The sequence below is a fragment of the Poecilia reticulata genome, chromosome 18 (genome assembly GCF_904066995.2).
Source record: "Poecilia reticulata chromosome 18, P_reticulata-male-v2, whole genome shotgun sequence".
Lineage (NCBI taxonomy): Eukaryota > Metazoa > Chordata > Actinopteri > Cyprinodontiformes > Poeciliidae > Poecilia > Poecilia reticulata.
The window spans coordinates 9,058,092-9,076,180 of NC_088847.1; the positions used below are offsets into that span (position 1 = coordinate 9,058,092).

The 18,089-nt window shown below is 39.2% G+C and overlaps 1 protein-coding gene across 6 annotated transcripts in view; it reads left to right on the plus strand.

Moving 5' to 3' along the window:
• nhsl2 (NHS-like 2) overlaps positions 1-18,089 on the plus strand; it is a 120,749-nt gene that overhangs the window by 70,923 nt on the left and 31,737 nt on the right. For 4 of the 6 annotated variants that reach the window (XM_008435153.3, XM_017310488.2, XM_017310489.2 and 1 more), the window contains exon 2: positions 10,473-10,715. In XM_008435153.3, coding sequence (XP_008433375.2) covers positions 10,473-10,715 — 243 coding nt within the window. Of the gene's footprint in view, positions 1-9,582; positions 10,716-10,760; positions 10,902-18,089 lie in introns of those variants that run through there. The other 2 variants (XM_081599544.1, XM_017310492.2) reach the window with 2 other exon arrangements.

Consider the following 18,089-nt stretch of genomic DNA (forward strand, 5'->3'; position numbering starts at 1 on the left):
TGAAATAATGGTAAACACGTTGCTAAAGGGTTAATAGAGGAGCCATGTTGTGATGACTTCCTGAAGGCGGAGTTTCAGAAAGAGTTTTTAAAGAGACAGAGGCCCAATTTCAGGGCGTTAAATCAGGAGGTAAAATTTCTTTAAGTCATATTTGACATACCATATATAGCATTTTTTATAACAACTGAAGGTAACATAGCTAATTGATAATGCTATAAAATGGCACTATATGCCTGGAAAACTCACAATGCTGCCCATTTAACAATATAAGATAGCAAATTTATTTACTGTTGGCACATAGAGAACTGATGCCTGATGCTTAAAAATAAACTCCACTAACTATATCTTGAATATTTGTCTATCACAGGTCTTGTTAGGATCAGGCTCAGTGTGTCTCATCTTTTTCCATCATAACAGGAAATACCTTGATTTTCCTACTTGCGTCTCCTTTTTGCAGCCCTTGGATTCACAGCCTCTTAATTGCTTTTTTAGCCAGCAGGCTTACTCCGTTTCCGTGGCATCGTGGGCCAACAAGTCGAGTCATGAAAAGCGAGGAGCGATGGCGCTTTACAGATCAACCCGTGTGACTCATGCTCGGAGGCGTCCAAAGGCCAGGGCGTGCTATCTTAGCTTCCCTAAAGCCGTAACAAGTTTTCCGTTTCCAGACGTAGCTGCAGTAATTTGGTTAATTACTGAAGCCTGGGGTAAGGCTGATTAAATCCAGGTTTTTAATACGAGTTCAGTTTTGATTTTAAGTGTTTGGATAAATTACAATTCCCTTATTGCCAACCATTTAGAAGTTGACATTTCTTCATACTCAACAGCTCAATTATTTGGCCCTCAACGTAATACATTTTGGCTCATCAGGTAGCGTAGCAGCTATTAAGCTGATAGCATTGCACAGAGCCTTATTATCTACTCTGACCTTTGGTGTGGCTTGGTCATAATGAGGCAGCTTTTCAAACCTGGTTTCTCGAGATAACAACACCCAGGAGTACTGCGGACGCTCGGTTTGAGTGCCACTGTAGTCTGTAAATCAGGTTTACTGCACAGCTGTTATTATCTGGGAGTAAACACAACACACACACACACACTTCTTTTGGTCAGCAGAGACGACGTTATTTAAGACAAACATAAACGAGCCTGCCGAGTACGGGGCTAACGCTAACGCAGACTAAACAGCCTGTCGTTAACAAAAACACACACACACACAGGTCAGGATGTTGGGCTAACAACCACAGCATATTTCCTGATGAATGTGTGAATGATACACAAACCTCTCTTTTTTTCCCGTTTTTATCATGCATCTGTAAAAATTATGTGAGAAGACGATAAGACGCAGATGACGGATAGCTTGTGTTTGCCCATTAATCTCTGTCTGTGTTTGTGAGTGTGCGGCGTTAACAGCTTGTCTAAATCTCCGTCCTCCACGCCGACACCCCAATGGTTACAGAAGTAAATTAGCATAAGCTTCGAGAGGGAAAAAAACAACTTTGTGGTTTGAAATACAAACACACACACACACATAAACACACGCCCGCAAACAAGCATTAAGGACCTTGCAAATGCTTGTGTGCGTCGGTGTGTGTGTGTGGTCCAGTGATAAATCAGCAATCAGGACATTTGGAGCGATTCAGGTCTACATTTTTCTGTTTAGTCACTGGAAAGACGGGACAAGGAAGTGCACTACCTCATTTTAATTTGGTTTATGCTCGTCTTTCTTTATGCAAATGTAGCTATGATGACACAAGGCCATGTACTTGTTTACAGTGATAAAGATATATGAAGGTTACCATTTCAAAGTAATACATTTTCCTCATAGGATTAATTTTTAAGGCTCAAAGTAAAGTCCCTCCTTCTACTGTTACTGAAAATTGCTGGCCATCATACTGAATGAAGGCTGTTACACTTATAAAAACTGATCAAATCCAGCAGTGTCACCCAACGCTGTTACCAAGGTAACGCTGCTGTAAAACTACCATTAGCAAGCATGTCTAATGAGCAGGTAACTACTACTGAGTAGTCAAAGCTCTAGTATGCAAGGTTTCCCCCAGAAAACTTACTAAGCCCGGTGGTTGGGGCGCTCCAGCAGCGATTCACCCAGCACCCCGTCATGTTTTTGAGTTAAAAATGTTTAAAATTGACAGGAAATTTGAAAATATCACTTGATAATTATTTGTTACTGGAAGATTAATACCTGAACACCAACTATAAAGTCTTAAAAAATGCAAACATTAAAAAAAAAAAGTTTAAATAAAAAAGCAATACTGGCCCGCCAGGCTTAAAATACACTGAGGGAAACCTTGAGTATGAGCTCACTATGCTGTCAATGTTAATGTTCACTCATTGGTCGATGTTTTACAAATGTTTTGGGTTGAGAATCACGTGCTTTCTAGTAGTGAAGGCAACTTTTTAAAGTTGAAACTGAGGATCAAAATGAAAAAGGAAAACAGTCGATGTTATATTGGTTGTTGGTGTCAGACAAGTAGACTGTGAACCAAGAGCTAACAAAGAATCAGGAAATCAGGAACTAGCTTTAAGCAAATACAACTAATACCCAAATAACAGTAGAATGAAAATACGTATCAAGTACTTGAAGAAACTTCAAGGAATCTTGACCCTAAGGAATGACTGGGTTACTGAAAGACTCACACAGATTGTTGCTGACCAAGTCCAGCAGATTTCATCACAAAACCCAAATAGTTATAAAGTTATGTCTTGAACATGAAAATAAGGTATTTTTAGTCAAAGTTATCATACTGTAAAAATGTAGTCAGTCCATAACTACACATCCTCACTGTTTTCAACAATGGTGAATATCTGTTCAGAGTCCAGATTATATGGTAGAGTTGAGCTGTTTGTTAAAACGAAAATTGGAAAAAAGTCTTCAAGAATAGTTCTTATTATTGCCCTTTTTTATATTTTAAAATCCGCATTGAACAATTTTAGATGAAAGCCATATATTTCCTTACTTTTAAGTTCAAAATTTTAGATCGGTACAAAATGAAAGGATTCAGATATTTGACTCGTCATTTTCACTATGTGTGTACAAAAGACATGCCAGGTTGGATTTATGAGCTCCAATGCTTCTCCTTTTTTTGAGCACTGAACCATATTTCATAGCATTTATTTTCAGAACATTTTCTTCTCTTTTCTGAAAAGCACTGAGTAGATTTTTTGTATCTGCCCAGTGATGCCCAGAGGCCTTTTCCTGTCCTTTATCCATTTCCTCTATATGACTTTCATTTTTTGATGACACTGCTCTTATATAACCGTGGAGGAAAAAACAGTTACATCCATCCAAGATGGGCTCAACCTCAAGTCAACTTTCAGTATCGATAAATTGGTATATTGTTCCTTTTTTAATGATGGTGATGTTTTTCAAAACCTAAATGTTGAGAGAGATAAAGGTTTATATATTTGTATTTCAATAATGGCAGCACATTTAGTTGTTCTTTCAGAAAATGACAATTTTACTAACAGAAGGATTTTAAAAACATTTTTACTTTGCTAGTTAATTCAGGGGCCTAAATGTTTCTTGCTAATGTAGCTAGCTAGGACTTTGAATTTCTTTTTTCCTTTTTCTATTTGGAATATGGTCTGAATTTTATTAAACAGCTTTTATATCAGCTTTTAGTAAAGATATCCTGATGCAGGAGCATCGCTGCTAAAGTGGCTAAAGTTGCTAAAATTTGGCTAACCTAGCTAGCTGCTATAAAAATCTTTTTTCCCCCTCCATAGCCCTTACTTCAACAACAAAACAGAACATGTAATATTTATTTCTCAAGCTAATGTATATCCTGTGAACTGCTGTGAACCCTGTTTGTTTTGTAAGGGATAGCTTAGCTAACATTGCCCCATTTTCTGGGATTTCCTGCGAGGAACACCCCTCAAAAGCAGCTTATAAATACATCCAGCACTAATCTCCAAAGGGCACATCAGGGCTGCAGTATTTTACATTTTTATATGAGCTGATAGATTGTGTACATCTGTAGTTCTGTGGCAAGGTTATTTTCAGAGTTTTGAATCAGTTTTTCTGCTTTTTTTCTCTCCTTTGACAGGAGATAAAGTGACGCTCTGTAGTAACGTGTTCTTTACGCCTCTGAATGTTGCTAACATGGACAGTGGGGGGTTGAAGTCAACCCACTAATATTATGGTTTGCGTCGCATGTTCTTCTATAGCAGTGAGCAGGACTCACTTTAAGTGACATCAAGATCATGAATGTTCTCAAACGGCCGATTGTGCTTATAAAACCCATTAACAAGCTTTTAAAATATGAATTAATCACTTTGTCAGCATTCGATAAGTACTTCTTTTTCAAACTAATGAACACCTCAAGGATTTCGCAATTTCGTATTTTTTCCCACAATCAAAATTACAGATTTGCGGAGCTAATTTGGAAGGAAATTTTGCGATATTTGCGCCTCCGATGGTAATTGTCAGTTTGTGCTACTCTCCATTCTGATCACAAGCTATCACTTAACATCAAGTACGGCTGAGACGACAACATGGTAGACGTAAGACATACTGCCACCTACAGGTGGGAGTTAGCGCTCGCCTAAACCCAACGTTTACAACCATTTTTTTGAAAAATTTGCAATAAACTCAATCATGAATTAGTTCAAAAAAGTGTAGAGATCTGTTGATTTTGGGTGAATTTCGGGCCACATAATCTTAACATTTTGTGGATAGTAAAAACATACACTTTGCCTGTATACAAAACTGAATGGACTGGAAAAGCCTGGATGATGATTGTGACGTAAAGCTTCACCTTTTGGAGATTTACCTTCTCGTCACTACTCTACAGAGCCATGTGATCTCCGTGGATCAACTTGTACGATGTGAAAGGACGTTGATCTGTAATTTGGGGTTAATCTTTGCATGTTTATTTGAGAGCCAGCGTCTAACTTTGACAAAATCTCAGTAGTGGTGTGGTTTCGAATGACGCTTGTGTCCTGTGAGGCCGTGGAAAACCTCGACAGACATAAGACGACTCCTGTTGTCATTAATTTGCTGAGAGAACGGCGAGGATGCAGCAGAGGTGTCTCAGAGGAGATCAGGTAGTTAACACGTTTTCTCCCTTCGGATCTAGTATTTACAGTAATCTGAGCCACATTTTTAGAAGCTCCCGAGGCTTTTTTTTGACTCCGGCACTTCACCTCATCCTTCTTGTGAGCGCGTGCCAACACACTCGCTGCACATTTAACTTTTTAAAATCCCACAGGTTCAAACACTCATTGCTTGATTAAACATCGGTGAAGGCGAAAATTAGTTGCTAAGCAGAACAGCTTCGTTTGTGAACAGAGTATAACACAAAATATCCGCACTCAGACAGAAAGGATGTGGCTTTCTTTTCACAGGAGCTTATGAAATAAGAAGGGATCAATATAACGCGTTACATATATCAATGCGGATACTGAGATAGTATAACTTTTTTTTTTTCCTACTTCAGGAATCGATACCCAACACATTTTGTTTTGTATATTTGGACACATAGTTCAGTTTTGTTAATTATGCATGTTTCTTCTTAGATCGACGAGATTTCATTTTGTGTTAAAATTTAATGCTGCGAAAGAATATGAAGTGATGGCTGCAGAACAATATTGAAGTTCAGACCAAAGTTAAATGAGTTAATCTGCCACAAATAATATTTCCTTTTATTCCTCACACGCTCACTAATTGCTTGCATGCACTGGGAAACTGAGGAGTTTCACGTCCGGCAACCCTTTTAGCGTCAGTGGATGTAGTTTACAGAAAGAGCAATAAAATCCCAGGCAGCAGACGTCCCAGGGAAGATTGGGAGTTCAGGGTGGCACAATAGAAACGGTTTTTATTCCAAATTAAATTCCTTTGAAACCAAACTCCTAGCTTTACTGAATCATGCCAGTCACAGTTTATACAATGCATGATAAAAAAATAGCATAAACATTCATTTTTATTTAATTTATTCTTTAAATGACCTATTTATTCAAACCAATAAAAAAGAAAAACAAAAGTTTTTGTAAATGTACCGTAGACGTGTGAAGGAACTTTCTGTTAGACTTAAAGCGTTCTTCCTGTATTTTCTACTTCATGTCAACGTTTGTGAGATTTACTGTCAAACTACATCACTTTTTTAAGTTTGAATGCAACAGGACATCTATTGTAAAAATGTGGAACATGTAAAAACATTTTTTATTAACAGGAAAGCAAATAAATTACTGTAAAAACCGGTTGACGGAAATGTCTGAACAGAAAATGTCTTGGTTATTTTCAGATTTATTTATTTTTTCTTACAGTGCATATACATATGCAGTGCATTAGGGTAAACACGGACTCCCAAATGGGACGCTTACCTTCTGACAGATTGATCTCAGGATGAATCAACGCAATGGAGAACGTTGCCGATCTGCGTAAAAGTGAAAATGCTCAGCGCAAACTGAGACGTTACCCGACTCGTCTGCGCCCCGAGCAGCAGCAGCAGCAGCAGCTCCGTCTGGTGGAAGCTGATTGTGTGAAAGCCGATTAGGAAAATGAAGCCGGAAGCTGAGAGGGTGAAATTGTGATTCCACACACTGTGACTGGTTTTGTGAGAGAAGATGTCTGCTTTTAGAGCAGATGAGACAGCTACCGAATGTTTTCACGCTGAACGAGGCGGCGTTCCTGTTCCTGTCTGCTTTTTCTCAAGAACGCAAAGTAGAAGTACATATATCTGCGTCGAAAGTGATTTGTGTTACAAAGGGAGCTAACTGAAGGAGTTTGTTGTTTTTTTGTCTCATATGACAATCCAACTGTGTTTGGTGGATAAATGTTAAAACGTTTTTCATTCCGACTTTTTCATTTAATTTGTCTTTGTAGGTTGTTATACATTTCACACCCTGTAGATCAGGAGTGTTTAAAGCATTTTTGGGGTCATTTGTGCTCGCGGGACAGATTTTGTGCAGAGCAGTTCAAGAATGGTACAAATCTGTCCCACTAGAATTGGTTTTACTTTTATTCTTAATTAAGTTAAATTAATTCAATTCTTCTTGCGGTAGAAAAACATTAAGTAAGTAAAACACAAAATATTTGTCTTTTACTAGCTAAGCTTTTTCCATTCTCTTTGATTTATTAGTATCTTTCTAGTGCCTAAAACCAAAAGCAGACTTTTGATGCTCTCAAATCTGCTTTTAATTAATTGAACTTGGTTAAACACAGCAAGTGTTTTCAAAGATGCAGTGACTCATATCCTGTTCAAAAACTTTTTTTGTTTTTTTCCCCATTCGATCCCAAAAGAATTAGCAAATTGGGAGCATTTCTTTTGGCTAACCAGGCATTCAAAATCCTTTCAGAGTTTTAGATTCGCAAGGATTGAGTCATCTTTTCCCTGCAAAAAAATCTCACAACTTTATTTTTTCCACCGCAGTTTTACATTTCAATAAACAAAGCAACAACAAAGAACGGTTTATATTTTCTTAAAATGGAATAATGACAAAAAAAGAGCAGGAGAAACATAAATTGTGTACAAAGTCTCCACATGCAGTTTATGCTTATGTCTATTACAGCGCAGCTAGCTGCTTCCAGGAGTTAGAAAAGTAGTTGACTGACTCAAAAATATAGCAAAGAATTAGGTTTTTTTTTTTTTTTTTTGTTTGGGCAGACGAGCATTGCAGGGAATATCGCATTTCCATCTGGTATCCATAGTTACCACAATAACATTTCATAACACACAGAGTCGTAGGCAGGTTTCACAGAATTGCATTGATTTGCTCCAAGTGTACATAAGACATAGTAAGTAGTTAGAGAGAAAATACTGTTCCACATTTTACTTCATTGTCTAAAAAAGCAGTATTAAATCTGAAAGTTTGGGTTAACAGAATTTTCATAAAAACAGCCAAAAATCTTGACACTATCACCATTTCTTATCAAACATGTAGCGTTGGCTGCAGCCATTGTCAGTAAGAATCATACCTCTGTTGTTGTTGTTGTTGTTGCTCACATCGGGCCGTCGGCTGTCACAGTTTGTATCGCGTAAGGTTCTGAATCCAAGGCGGCAGGAAGCTGTTCTGGATTCAAACAAACTCTGATTTGAACTGAGACTCAGAACAAACCGTGAACATGACGAGAGGCAGCCATGTTAAGAGAGATTAACTTATTCTGTTCACATAGATCAGCTGCTGTTATGGAATAAAGAGTCTTATTATTTGGTATGTGGGAGTAATTATACTTACCGAACAACCCAGATAAGGAATATCTAGTTTATAAACTTTAGATCAACATTGTTCGATTCTTTTTCTTCTTTCCTTTGGTTTGTTACTTTGTTTCTGTTTCCTTTTAATTCATGTAAAGCACTTTGAATTGCCTTGTTGCTGAAAATGTGCTATATAGATAAAATTACCTAAATACACTGCTGGCTGGTTTTTAGCTGCTTGGTTTCGGTTGCCTACAATGTGGTGCGTGAATATTTATGGAATATTTTAGTGTTTATGTTTGAGTTTTTGTTGATGGAGCAATGTGTCTTATGATTGTAGCCTTTGAATTTCGCCAGCTCTTTATTTCCATGTGTGATTAACTTTGTATTTGTTCTTCATAAACTAGGAAATATAATTTTTATTCTTAAGGTTTAATTACTGAACGACTGATCTATTGCAGGTAATGGAATCATTGTTGAAGGCCTTCGTGGAAAATAATTTTATTCTGTCGGTTCAGATTGAATCAGAGTGAACTGAGGTCAAGTTAAAACTCATCTGCATATCAATAATGTATTGAACTGCAGATGTGTATTATACTGAATGTAAAGCACATATACTTGAGATCATCAGATTTTAGAAGAAAACCTCTTCCGTCAGAGGGGACTGTGTGGGAAAATTGTTGTAATACCTTCAGCCTTCCTGTTGTCTACTTAAAGCTTCACTCTCTCTCACCATCTTGCAGTTTGCTTTTGAACAGTTTCTTACAACTTTTTTCACTCTCTGCGACGACTTTATTTTATTCACATTTCATTATGCTCAAAATAACTACCCCATGAGTGTTCTTCTCTCGGTCACGGCATTCACACCGAAGAGTGTTATTTTGCGCAGCACCTGGCTTTCACTGATCAAATAAATATCAGGGTTTTGAGTTTCAATCTGAAAATCATCCAGTTTTTGTTACTTTAATTAATTTGAATATATGGAGGGACCAGATACAGTATCTATAGGTTTGTAAGAACATAAATAAACCCTTATAGAAGACGGTCTCATCTCTCATCAGTGTCTCTGTTAAAGTTACCTTGCTGGTCACTTTAGCTGCGTAACTCTACAAACGTTTTTGTCTAAAATTTTGCTAATGTCAATAAAAAGAAAAAATTGCAATTGCGATATTTAAAAATCATGGAAACCATGACTGAGAGGTTTGGTGTAGCCAGGTACCGATTATCAGAGTAAAAAAAAACAACAAACAAACAAACAAAAAAAACCCATCTTCCTCCTACCACTTCCTGTCCTCTTCATCGTTTCTGCCAGTAGTAACATCCGGCTGTTAATCACGTGACTCGTGTGATTGCGGTTACATCTGTCTCCATACAGTGGAAAAACCTCCTCATTCTAGCGCAACAACATTTTATCGAAAAACTTTAAAAAAAATTTTTTAAACTGGTTTCCAATTAGCAAATTTATTTTGGAAATTTCAATTTGCGCACTTTTCTCGTTGATGGAAAAGCAGCTAGTGACATGTCAGGCTGTGAGACCGTCAGTGACTGAATGTCTCAGATCAGCTCATTAATTAGAAACGTTGTGTCAGAACCATACATTCCCGTCATGTTTTGGTTTCTTTCTGCTTTGTTTCCCCCTCTTGTTTTAATAAACCCCACCATCTCAGTCCTCCTCCCTGCTAGTATCTGATTTCTTCTTCTCCTCCCACTCTTGATCTCCCTTCTCTCCCAGTTCTTAATTTTTTTTTGGCTTTTTATCCTCTCATCCCGCTCTGGCCTGATGTATCCTTCTTCTCATCCCCTCCCTCCGCCTTCTCTCTATCTTCCTCTTAACTCCTTTCCCCGGCTAATTAAGCGATCCTCTCTGATTCCCCTCCAAATCCGTTCTGTACTTTTCTCTCCTCCTCTTCGCATTAATGAAGTTTTTTTTAAAATTATGAATCCTTTTCTTCCTTCCTTCTTTGCTACCTTCTTTCTTTTCCTCTTTCCTAGATCCTTGTTTTCCCTGACAACAGATAATGTTATGTAATCTACGTCTCTGGGTATTAGTTATGCAAATCATGCATTTTTATTTATATGTGTGTTTTTTCTCTCTCTCCTCTTTTTCCTCTCCACCCCACCCTTCCGCTCCTCATCATCAACTCTTTTCTTCTCCTCTTTGCTCGTTTCCTTCCCACTTTTCCCTACGATGTTCCTGCTCTCCTCTTCATCTCTGTCTTTCCCTTCCTCGTCTCTTCATCCATCTATCACCTCCTCTCACCGTTCCTCCCTCCCTCCTTCTCGTGCCCTCCTCTCCTCCCTCGCGCTCCCTTCCTCCTCCAGCCGCCAGCGGTCTCGAGGCAGAGAGCGGAAGGCGCGGTGGCAGCAACAGCGTCAGCAGCCACGGCGACGGTAACCACAGCAGTAGCGGCGGCGGCAGCATCAGCAGCGGCGGTGGTGGTAGCGCGGCCCATTTCAGGTCTCCATGGCAACAGAGCGTGAACGTGTTCGGCTCGTGGAGCAGGCCGGAGTGTGTCGAGGAGCTGCACCAGCAGGCGCAGCTCAACCTCCAGAGCCTGCTGCAAGGTAAGAACGGACGGACGGATGTAAGAAAAAAAAAAAAAAGGAGGAGAGGCGAGGATGGGCGTGTAGACGGATGGAGTAGGAGTGTGTGTTCTGGGTGTGTGTGTGTGTGCTGTATTTTGAGTGGGTGGGAGAGGCTATGAAGCAGGGACGGATGGCAGAGTGTTTACATGGACTGCGCTGATATGGGTGTGTGACGGCCACCTTGAACATGCTTACGTGTGTGTGTGTGTGTGTATTTGCATGCAGATACGAAGCCTGTGGACGTGTTGTTTTCACCCGTTACCATGTGGTTTTATTGCACCGTAGTGTGTGTGCGTGTGTGCTATCAAAATCACCTTGCAGGCTTGTTTTTAAATCACCCTGCTCTGTGTTAACTAAACACTTGATGGAACTGAGGGGTTGCGTCTCGCTGTGAGAGAAGTTTTCAGCATCGGAAATTATTGTTGTTTTAATAGGCGGGACATTGAGATTTTGTTATGCACCTCTGATTTTTGTGAGCGTTCAACCTGTGTGTGTGTGTGTGTGTGTGCGTGTGAATGCATATTCACCCTCTTAAAGGACCCAGGCTATCATTTATGATCTCAGGTACCTTTTGTGTTTTTTTCCTCTAGTCCAATTTTAACCAGTTAGTTCTCTCACTTGCTCATTTTTTTTATTGCTCCTGATGTGACTCATGCTCTAGCTGCCTGCCATTATTCTAATTACCGCTGGTTGTTCACTAAATGGACATAAGGGAGGTAAAAAATAAGGAAAAGGCAATGTGACAACCATTAACACTTTGGGGAGGCTATAAATGAGAGAGCGAACCCTTTAATTCATCACATGCATCCTTGCTATAGTAAGCTACTTTTAAGAAACGTGGTGTGTGCTGAAATCTGCAGCGAGGTGCGAGGATATAATAAGTAAGACTATAGTGCGTCACTGATGGCTAATTCTGGCCAACCCAAAAAAAGAAACGGCATAAAAGAACAATGTATAACGTCTTCTGCTCGGAGTCTGAAAAAGATCTAACACAACGCCTCCGGCCGCAAACTTCCACATATTTTACATAACAACAACAATAACAAAAGACAGAAACTTTATTCCAGACTCAAACAGACGCACTTAACCACAACCACCCGAAAACAAGATCACAAACAGTTTATTTTGGTTAAATAAATAAAAAGTTCAAAGTGCTTCAGGTCATGAAATCAAAGTACAGTAGCAAGTTGTGAAACAAGCAATAAACATTACATTTGGTCATCATTGAAATCTTCAAATATACTGATTGATGTTCCACAAACTACTAATCAAATTCAAGATCACTTGATTGATCCCAAAGGGAAATTACATGTTTTCAGCATGTCACGACTCTCTACCAGAACATCCTGCAGGGGAAAGTCCAACAGTCAGTGCAGAACTATTGGTTAAAACTTTGGTTATGCAACACGAATGATTCAAAACTCCCCAGAAAGTTTTGAAGGGGCCTATCCAAAATCTGGTCTATAATTCTGTAACGTAACCTTAAGAACGTCGTTCATAGTCACAAATCCTCAAACTTGGCAAATTTGAACCTTTTCTACAGAGTGGAGTTCAGTTTTCTGTTTGCACTCTAGTTATGTCTATCCAACGTTAAAATCTGTTTGACGAATTGGTGACAAAAATGCAGGAACCCTTTTTCACAGCACTGTATTTTTTGTGGTTGTGGTTTGTCCTAAAGCGAGAGATCAGAAGCTCGATCGCCTCGATAACTTCAAGAAAAGCACAAGTTTTGCAGCTAAATCTCCAATTTTTGGGAGGCTTTGCGTTTTGCGTTCTCTTGCCTCTCTCGGCTCAGTGAACCCTAAACTTGTCTTAAGAAGAAATATGTTGTGTTTTCAAGCAGCTTCTTCCTCTGACTTCATTATTAAAAACCTCACTGATACTGAAGACGGCTAGCTAGCCCTGACTTTTCTTTCTGAGGTAAGAACTTCCCCACTGTAGAGTGTTGTTGTCCCTGATTTGAAGAATCGGTCTGGCCAGGACTGGCATCATTGTTTCCTCTGGTCTTCAAGGGAAGACGGGTAAAGATGACAATCGATTACTAATGAGTTGCTAAGCTACTGAAACATAAGTTTACTAAAGGTTGTAGAGCAAGTTGCTCCAGTTGCTGAGTTTTCCAGCCGCCTGTTTGTTCGGCACGTTGACGTTTCGGGCTTATCGAGGACGCCGCTGCCTCGTCTCTTGCTGCACATATAAAATGTTGATGAATCCGTCAATGTTGCATCAACATTGCAGAGTGAATGCTTATTTGAATGTGGAAATGCGGTATTAAAATTTTATTCCGTTTCACCTTGTGTGTATGAGCAACACTGAATACAACTCGATTAGGAGCAACGCTGCTCTTCTGCTCGCTCGCGCTCCTCTTTATTGTCTCTAATCAATTGTTTTCCGTTTGATAATAGCTCTCTGAACAGGATGTGTGCAAAGAGAAAGTACTTTTAAAAGTTCTGAAGGAGCGGAAGCCGATTAATTCATAGTGCACATCTGGTCACGTCGCAACCACAAACTTGATTGTGTCCAGTCTGGATTTTATGTGACAAGCCAACACAAAGTGGTGCATAAAGGAGGAAGGAAAACGATGCTTCTTCGCAAAATGTCTCACGAATGAAAATTTTAAAAAGGTGGCCGCATTCGTATTGTTGTATTCTTGAGCCTGTACTTTGGAATCACCCTTCACTACAATCACAGCTGTGCCAACTTTGCTCTGCTTTATGTAGAGACAGACTTATTCACCCACTGTTCCCAACTCAGCTGAAGCTCGACCAGGCTGGATTTGAGCTGGGACTTTGTCTAACGGTTATTTTATTAATCATTAGTTGCAGCCCTGATATCAGGATAGTCGATTAAATAATCTGATAAAACAGTTGGCACATTTTCAGATCTTTCATTTAACCACTAAAGCTTCTATGATAAAATATTGAAAATATGTAAAAAATCGCCGGTAAACGAATTATTCAATTTCTGTATAAAATAAGAAAAGAAACATTTTATTGCCTAAAATGCAATAATATAGCATTCCTTTAGCTAAATGAATGCTAAAGGAATTTAGCATTCCTTTAGCATTTTTTGCTACAAATGTTCACCGATTACGGGTGAACATTTGTAGCAAAGAAGCTAAAAAAAAAAAGAAAAAAAAAATCAATGCAGTGTAGGGCTGATTTGACTATTTTTTTCAATTGATAACTGGATAGTAAAAGGTGCTTAATGGGAGAATTTTGCAGAATTTGAACCAGGTGAAGATAAAACTACTCTGGTTGAATATATTTACAGACAAAGAATGGTCTTCATCTAAAATGCAAAATGTATGTATTTTTTTGTACAGTTTTGACTTAATTACTACTTGTTTTTGAATCTGTATATTCCAGTTAGAGATTAATCGATTACCAAATTAGTTGATGGTTATTTCAATAATAGATTAATCATGATTAATCATGAGTCAGTAAAAAAATTTTTAAAGGGGTGTGCATAAGACTGACATGACACTGTCATAAACGTGACATAACACATGTCATGAACATAAAGAAGTCTTTATGAATGTTTATGACATTTGCCATGAAGTGTCATTCGGTAAATAATGACACTTTTAATGCAAAGTTGCTCTAAAAATTGCTTTGAAAGTCTATTAAAAATGCCAACTTTCCATTAAATTATCAGAATTTACAAAATCATGCAAAGTTGGCATTTATCAAAACTGGCATTTTTTGCAAAATTGCATTAAGCGGAAAAGACGGAGAAGACGACAGGATGATGGCCCTGCATGCTCTGTAATGACATATCAACAAACTTATTCACATGTGATTTTAATTGTGTTAACGGGATCAGCGCAATCGCAAAATTGTCTTTTTCCGACATTAGCGGAACATCAACAACGTTTTGCGGACATTTGTAATGGAAACACAGCTTCTGTTTCGTCCTCTCCGTACCTCCATGCCAGTTTGTCTGGATTACTTGGTTTGCAGCTGAACCACACTCATTCCAGTTTCAGACAATGGGTCGACTGGCTGAGAATTGAAAAGTGAGCTGGTCTGAATTAAAGTCAAGACCTGGATCTAGTTTGGGAGTTGAAGGTTGACTTGACACAGGCTGAACTTGAAGGAAGCCTCCTCAAAAATATCACAGCTGAAAGTGAGTGGCAGAAGAATGAATATTCTTCAAAACAGAATATTTATTGGGGTTTCCTACAATTTAAGGTCACTTTAGGTTAACCCAGAGCTTTTCAAAGTGGAGGGGTGGACAAAATTAAATAAAAAATGTTCATCACATTGTTTTCAATCATAAAATCTAATCTCTTCTTCAATCAATATTGTAGAATATGGGGTAGAAAATCTTATTAAAATGTTATTTGCCTCTCTCATCTTTCTGATTGGATGCCAGGCAAATTCACCAAGTTGCTTTGCTCCTCAAGCTAGCTTAGCGTAGCCAGCTAACATCAGAAGGTATGAGGCAGCATTTACGCTAAACAAATATGATTATTGTAGAGACAACAAAAGTTGATGATTTTTCCCGTACTTCGTAGCATTGTCTGTACTAATGAAGCTAATCCTGTTTCGGTTTGGGAAAGTTTGGGAACCCCTAGCTTTACCTAAAACAGGATACCATCGGATTGATAAGCGTGTCTCCTCTCTTAGCATCATATCTATAACATAATTTTTGTACATTTAAAACGCTGCGGCTGCAAATCCGTCGAGTAATTTCACCCTGAGAACAACGAAGCGACGCGACTCTTACACTTGCCCCGAATCTTACAGTTTGTTTCACATCCACATGACGATAAGTTGTTCGGAAATCCCTTAAAAGCAGACGCAGTGAATTATTAATGCCTCCTTTGAACCACATGTTGTGTTTTAGGAACGATAGCTCTGCAGCCTTTCAGGTATTTGTACTCACGTTCTTTAGGAACACAGAACTGATGAAAAATGAGGCATTCTGGGAGCTCAGACGTTCCCACATCATCATTTGACCGCTTTCTGATTATTAAGATTTCAGGTGTGATTTGCTTCTGTTTGATTTGTTCCATGCAAAGTTACAGCTACTCCATCTTACATCTCTGTCTGCCTCCTTTTTTCTATCCATCCCCTTTGCCTTTTTTTTAAAAATGTTCTTTTCTCTCTCTGTGTGTGTGTGTGTTTATGTGTGTATTACGCCCGGTATTGTCTGACACAGGCTGGCATCTTGTGTACGATGAAAATAAGATGGATGAAAACACTCGTGGGTGGACAGCATCAATGGTCGCGCAGAACATGCGTGTGTGTGTGACCATTCATCACTTCTCCGTCGCTCGGCGTTCCTTTCACTCCCTGCCGTGTGTGCGCGCGCGTGTGTGTGCGCGCGCGCGTGTGTGTCAGTATTGTGTAAGTTTCAGTACGTCTCCCCGCTTCGCGCGTCCGTCTGTTTGGGCGTCTGTTATATAACACGGAGGCGAACCAGCTGTGGTTTCCCTGGCCGCCCTCGCCCTCGCTCTCCCGCTGGCCTTCGCTCCATAAAATATTCAACACTCTTCTTCTGCCCTCCATATTTATGAAGCCGGCCGTCTACCTCTGGTGTTGGGCGGATTGAGATCCTCGTGGCCGGAAAGATTTATGCAAGATTTATTTTACTTGTCGCCGCGGAGCGTGCGCGCGCGCGACAGTGATACTCCTGGTCATCGGCCGCCCGCCTCGCTAAGCATTAGCATACGAAGCATTAGCATACCGGGGCGTGTTCTTAAAGGACAAACAGTATTTGGTGTCTCTTTCATCCTCGATCGGATTCATCCTCTGCACTACTTTACGATTTATGATCGGTTTGATTAAATGAGTTCCTAATGGATTTTTTGAAACTTTGGAAATTAAGGAAATTTATTTCTCATTGTCAATAATTGCTATCAGACTGAGTTGCTAAAATCGCAGCAAGAAATACACGACACGACTTGAACAACTTATCATGATATGAGCATGTGACGTCAGTCGATAACCAATGATTATTGATTAGTTTAAAATATTTGACATGCAGCCAAGATGGTGGTGTGACCTTTCCTGTTTTATCCACAATTTTCACTCCACGCCGTTGTAATTTTTTTTATTCTTCAGTAGTTACCAAGCACAGTAGTGAAACCTGAAACTGCTGCTGCCGAGTTACTCAACAGCCTGTTGCTAGGTAACCAAAGACAGAGTGAGTGAGTTGCTAGGAAACCAAAGAGTGAGTGAGTTAGTTGATTCTACCAACCTTCAGCTGATCGTGAGAGGTTGAGCAACTAAGCCTTTCCTCTGCCTACATCTCCCAGAATGCTGTGCGGTTCGGGATCGGAGTTCAGTGAATATTCTACATATTGAATATTCTATCAGACATATTTTCTACCGATATAGATCACTTGTTTATCGTGATATTGATTTATTCTCCACCCATTGAATGCACTGATCAAGTTTTTTTTTTTTTTGGCCAATATTTGAGGATAGGTTTTTATAAATCTATTTAGACTATTCTGATTTCTCTTTGTTCACTAAATCTTTATTCCTAGCCTCTGGTATTCATTAATTGTTTATATGAAGATGAGAAATAATATCCTCAGCAGCTGCCGTTATTTTTCAATGTAAAAAATGTAAACGTTTTTTGTTTTTCTCTACTGCACAAAAAAAAAGCTATCTTGTAGAAAAGGCAGCACTAGTTTATCATAAATATAAGGATATTATTACCTGTGACCGGACTGGAACCAGAAGACCCGACTCAGAATATAATTCAGCCACAGACATTAGCAGGTTCATTTCAACTTTTTGGCGAGACCAGACGGGAAGAATTTAGAAAATTCAGACATCCTGCAATTAATCCCGACTCAGATCTCCTTTAAAATGCGTCTCAGGCCTAATCCATTCACCACCACCCAACCACATCTGAGCCCCTCTTGCTGGAATTGAAGAAAAGAACAAAAACTTTTCATAAAGGCATATTTAGGTCGTTGTAGAAGCAAGTTAATTCACTTGTTGTTGTGAGTATTTTAACCGACTAAACATGGTGCCCAATGTGGTTTTCGTTAATCTACATTTGTCACCAAGTGTTCTTGCTTTGCTGCCTGGACTTCAAAGCTGGTACAGTGATGACAGATGAACTCTCCGACTCAGATTTACAAAAACATATCGCTGCTAAAAGCTTCTCCTTCGTCAGCACTATCCGTTTTCCAAGACATATACAACGGCTGCATCTTAATTGCATTTATCAAGTCTCCACGACCATTAATCACCAGATGTTTAAGTTTACCCTTTGGATTAATAGTCCACTTTTCATTCCTTACGTCTCTCTGTCTTTGCAGCCAGACAGGGTTCCTGCTTCGTAGCGCTGCGATGAATCATGAGGAAAAGCTTAAATATTCATATTTGTTTC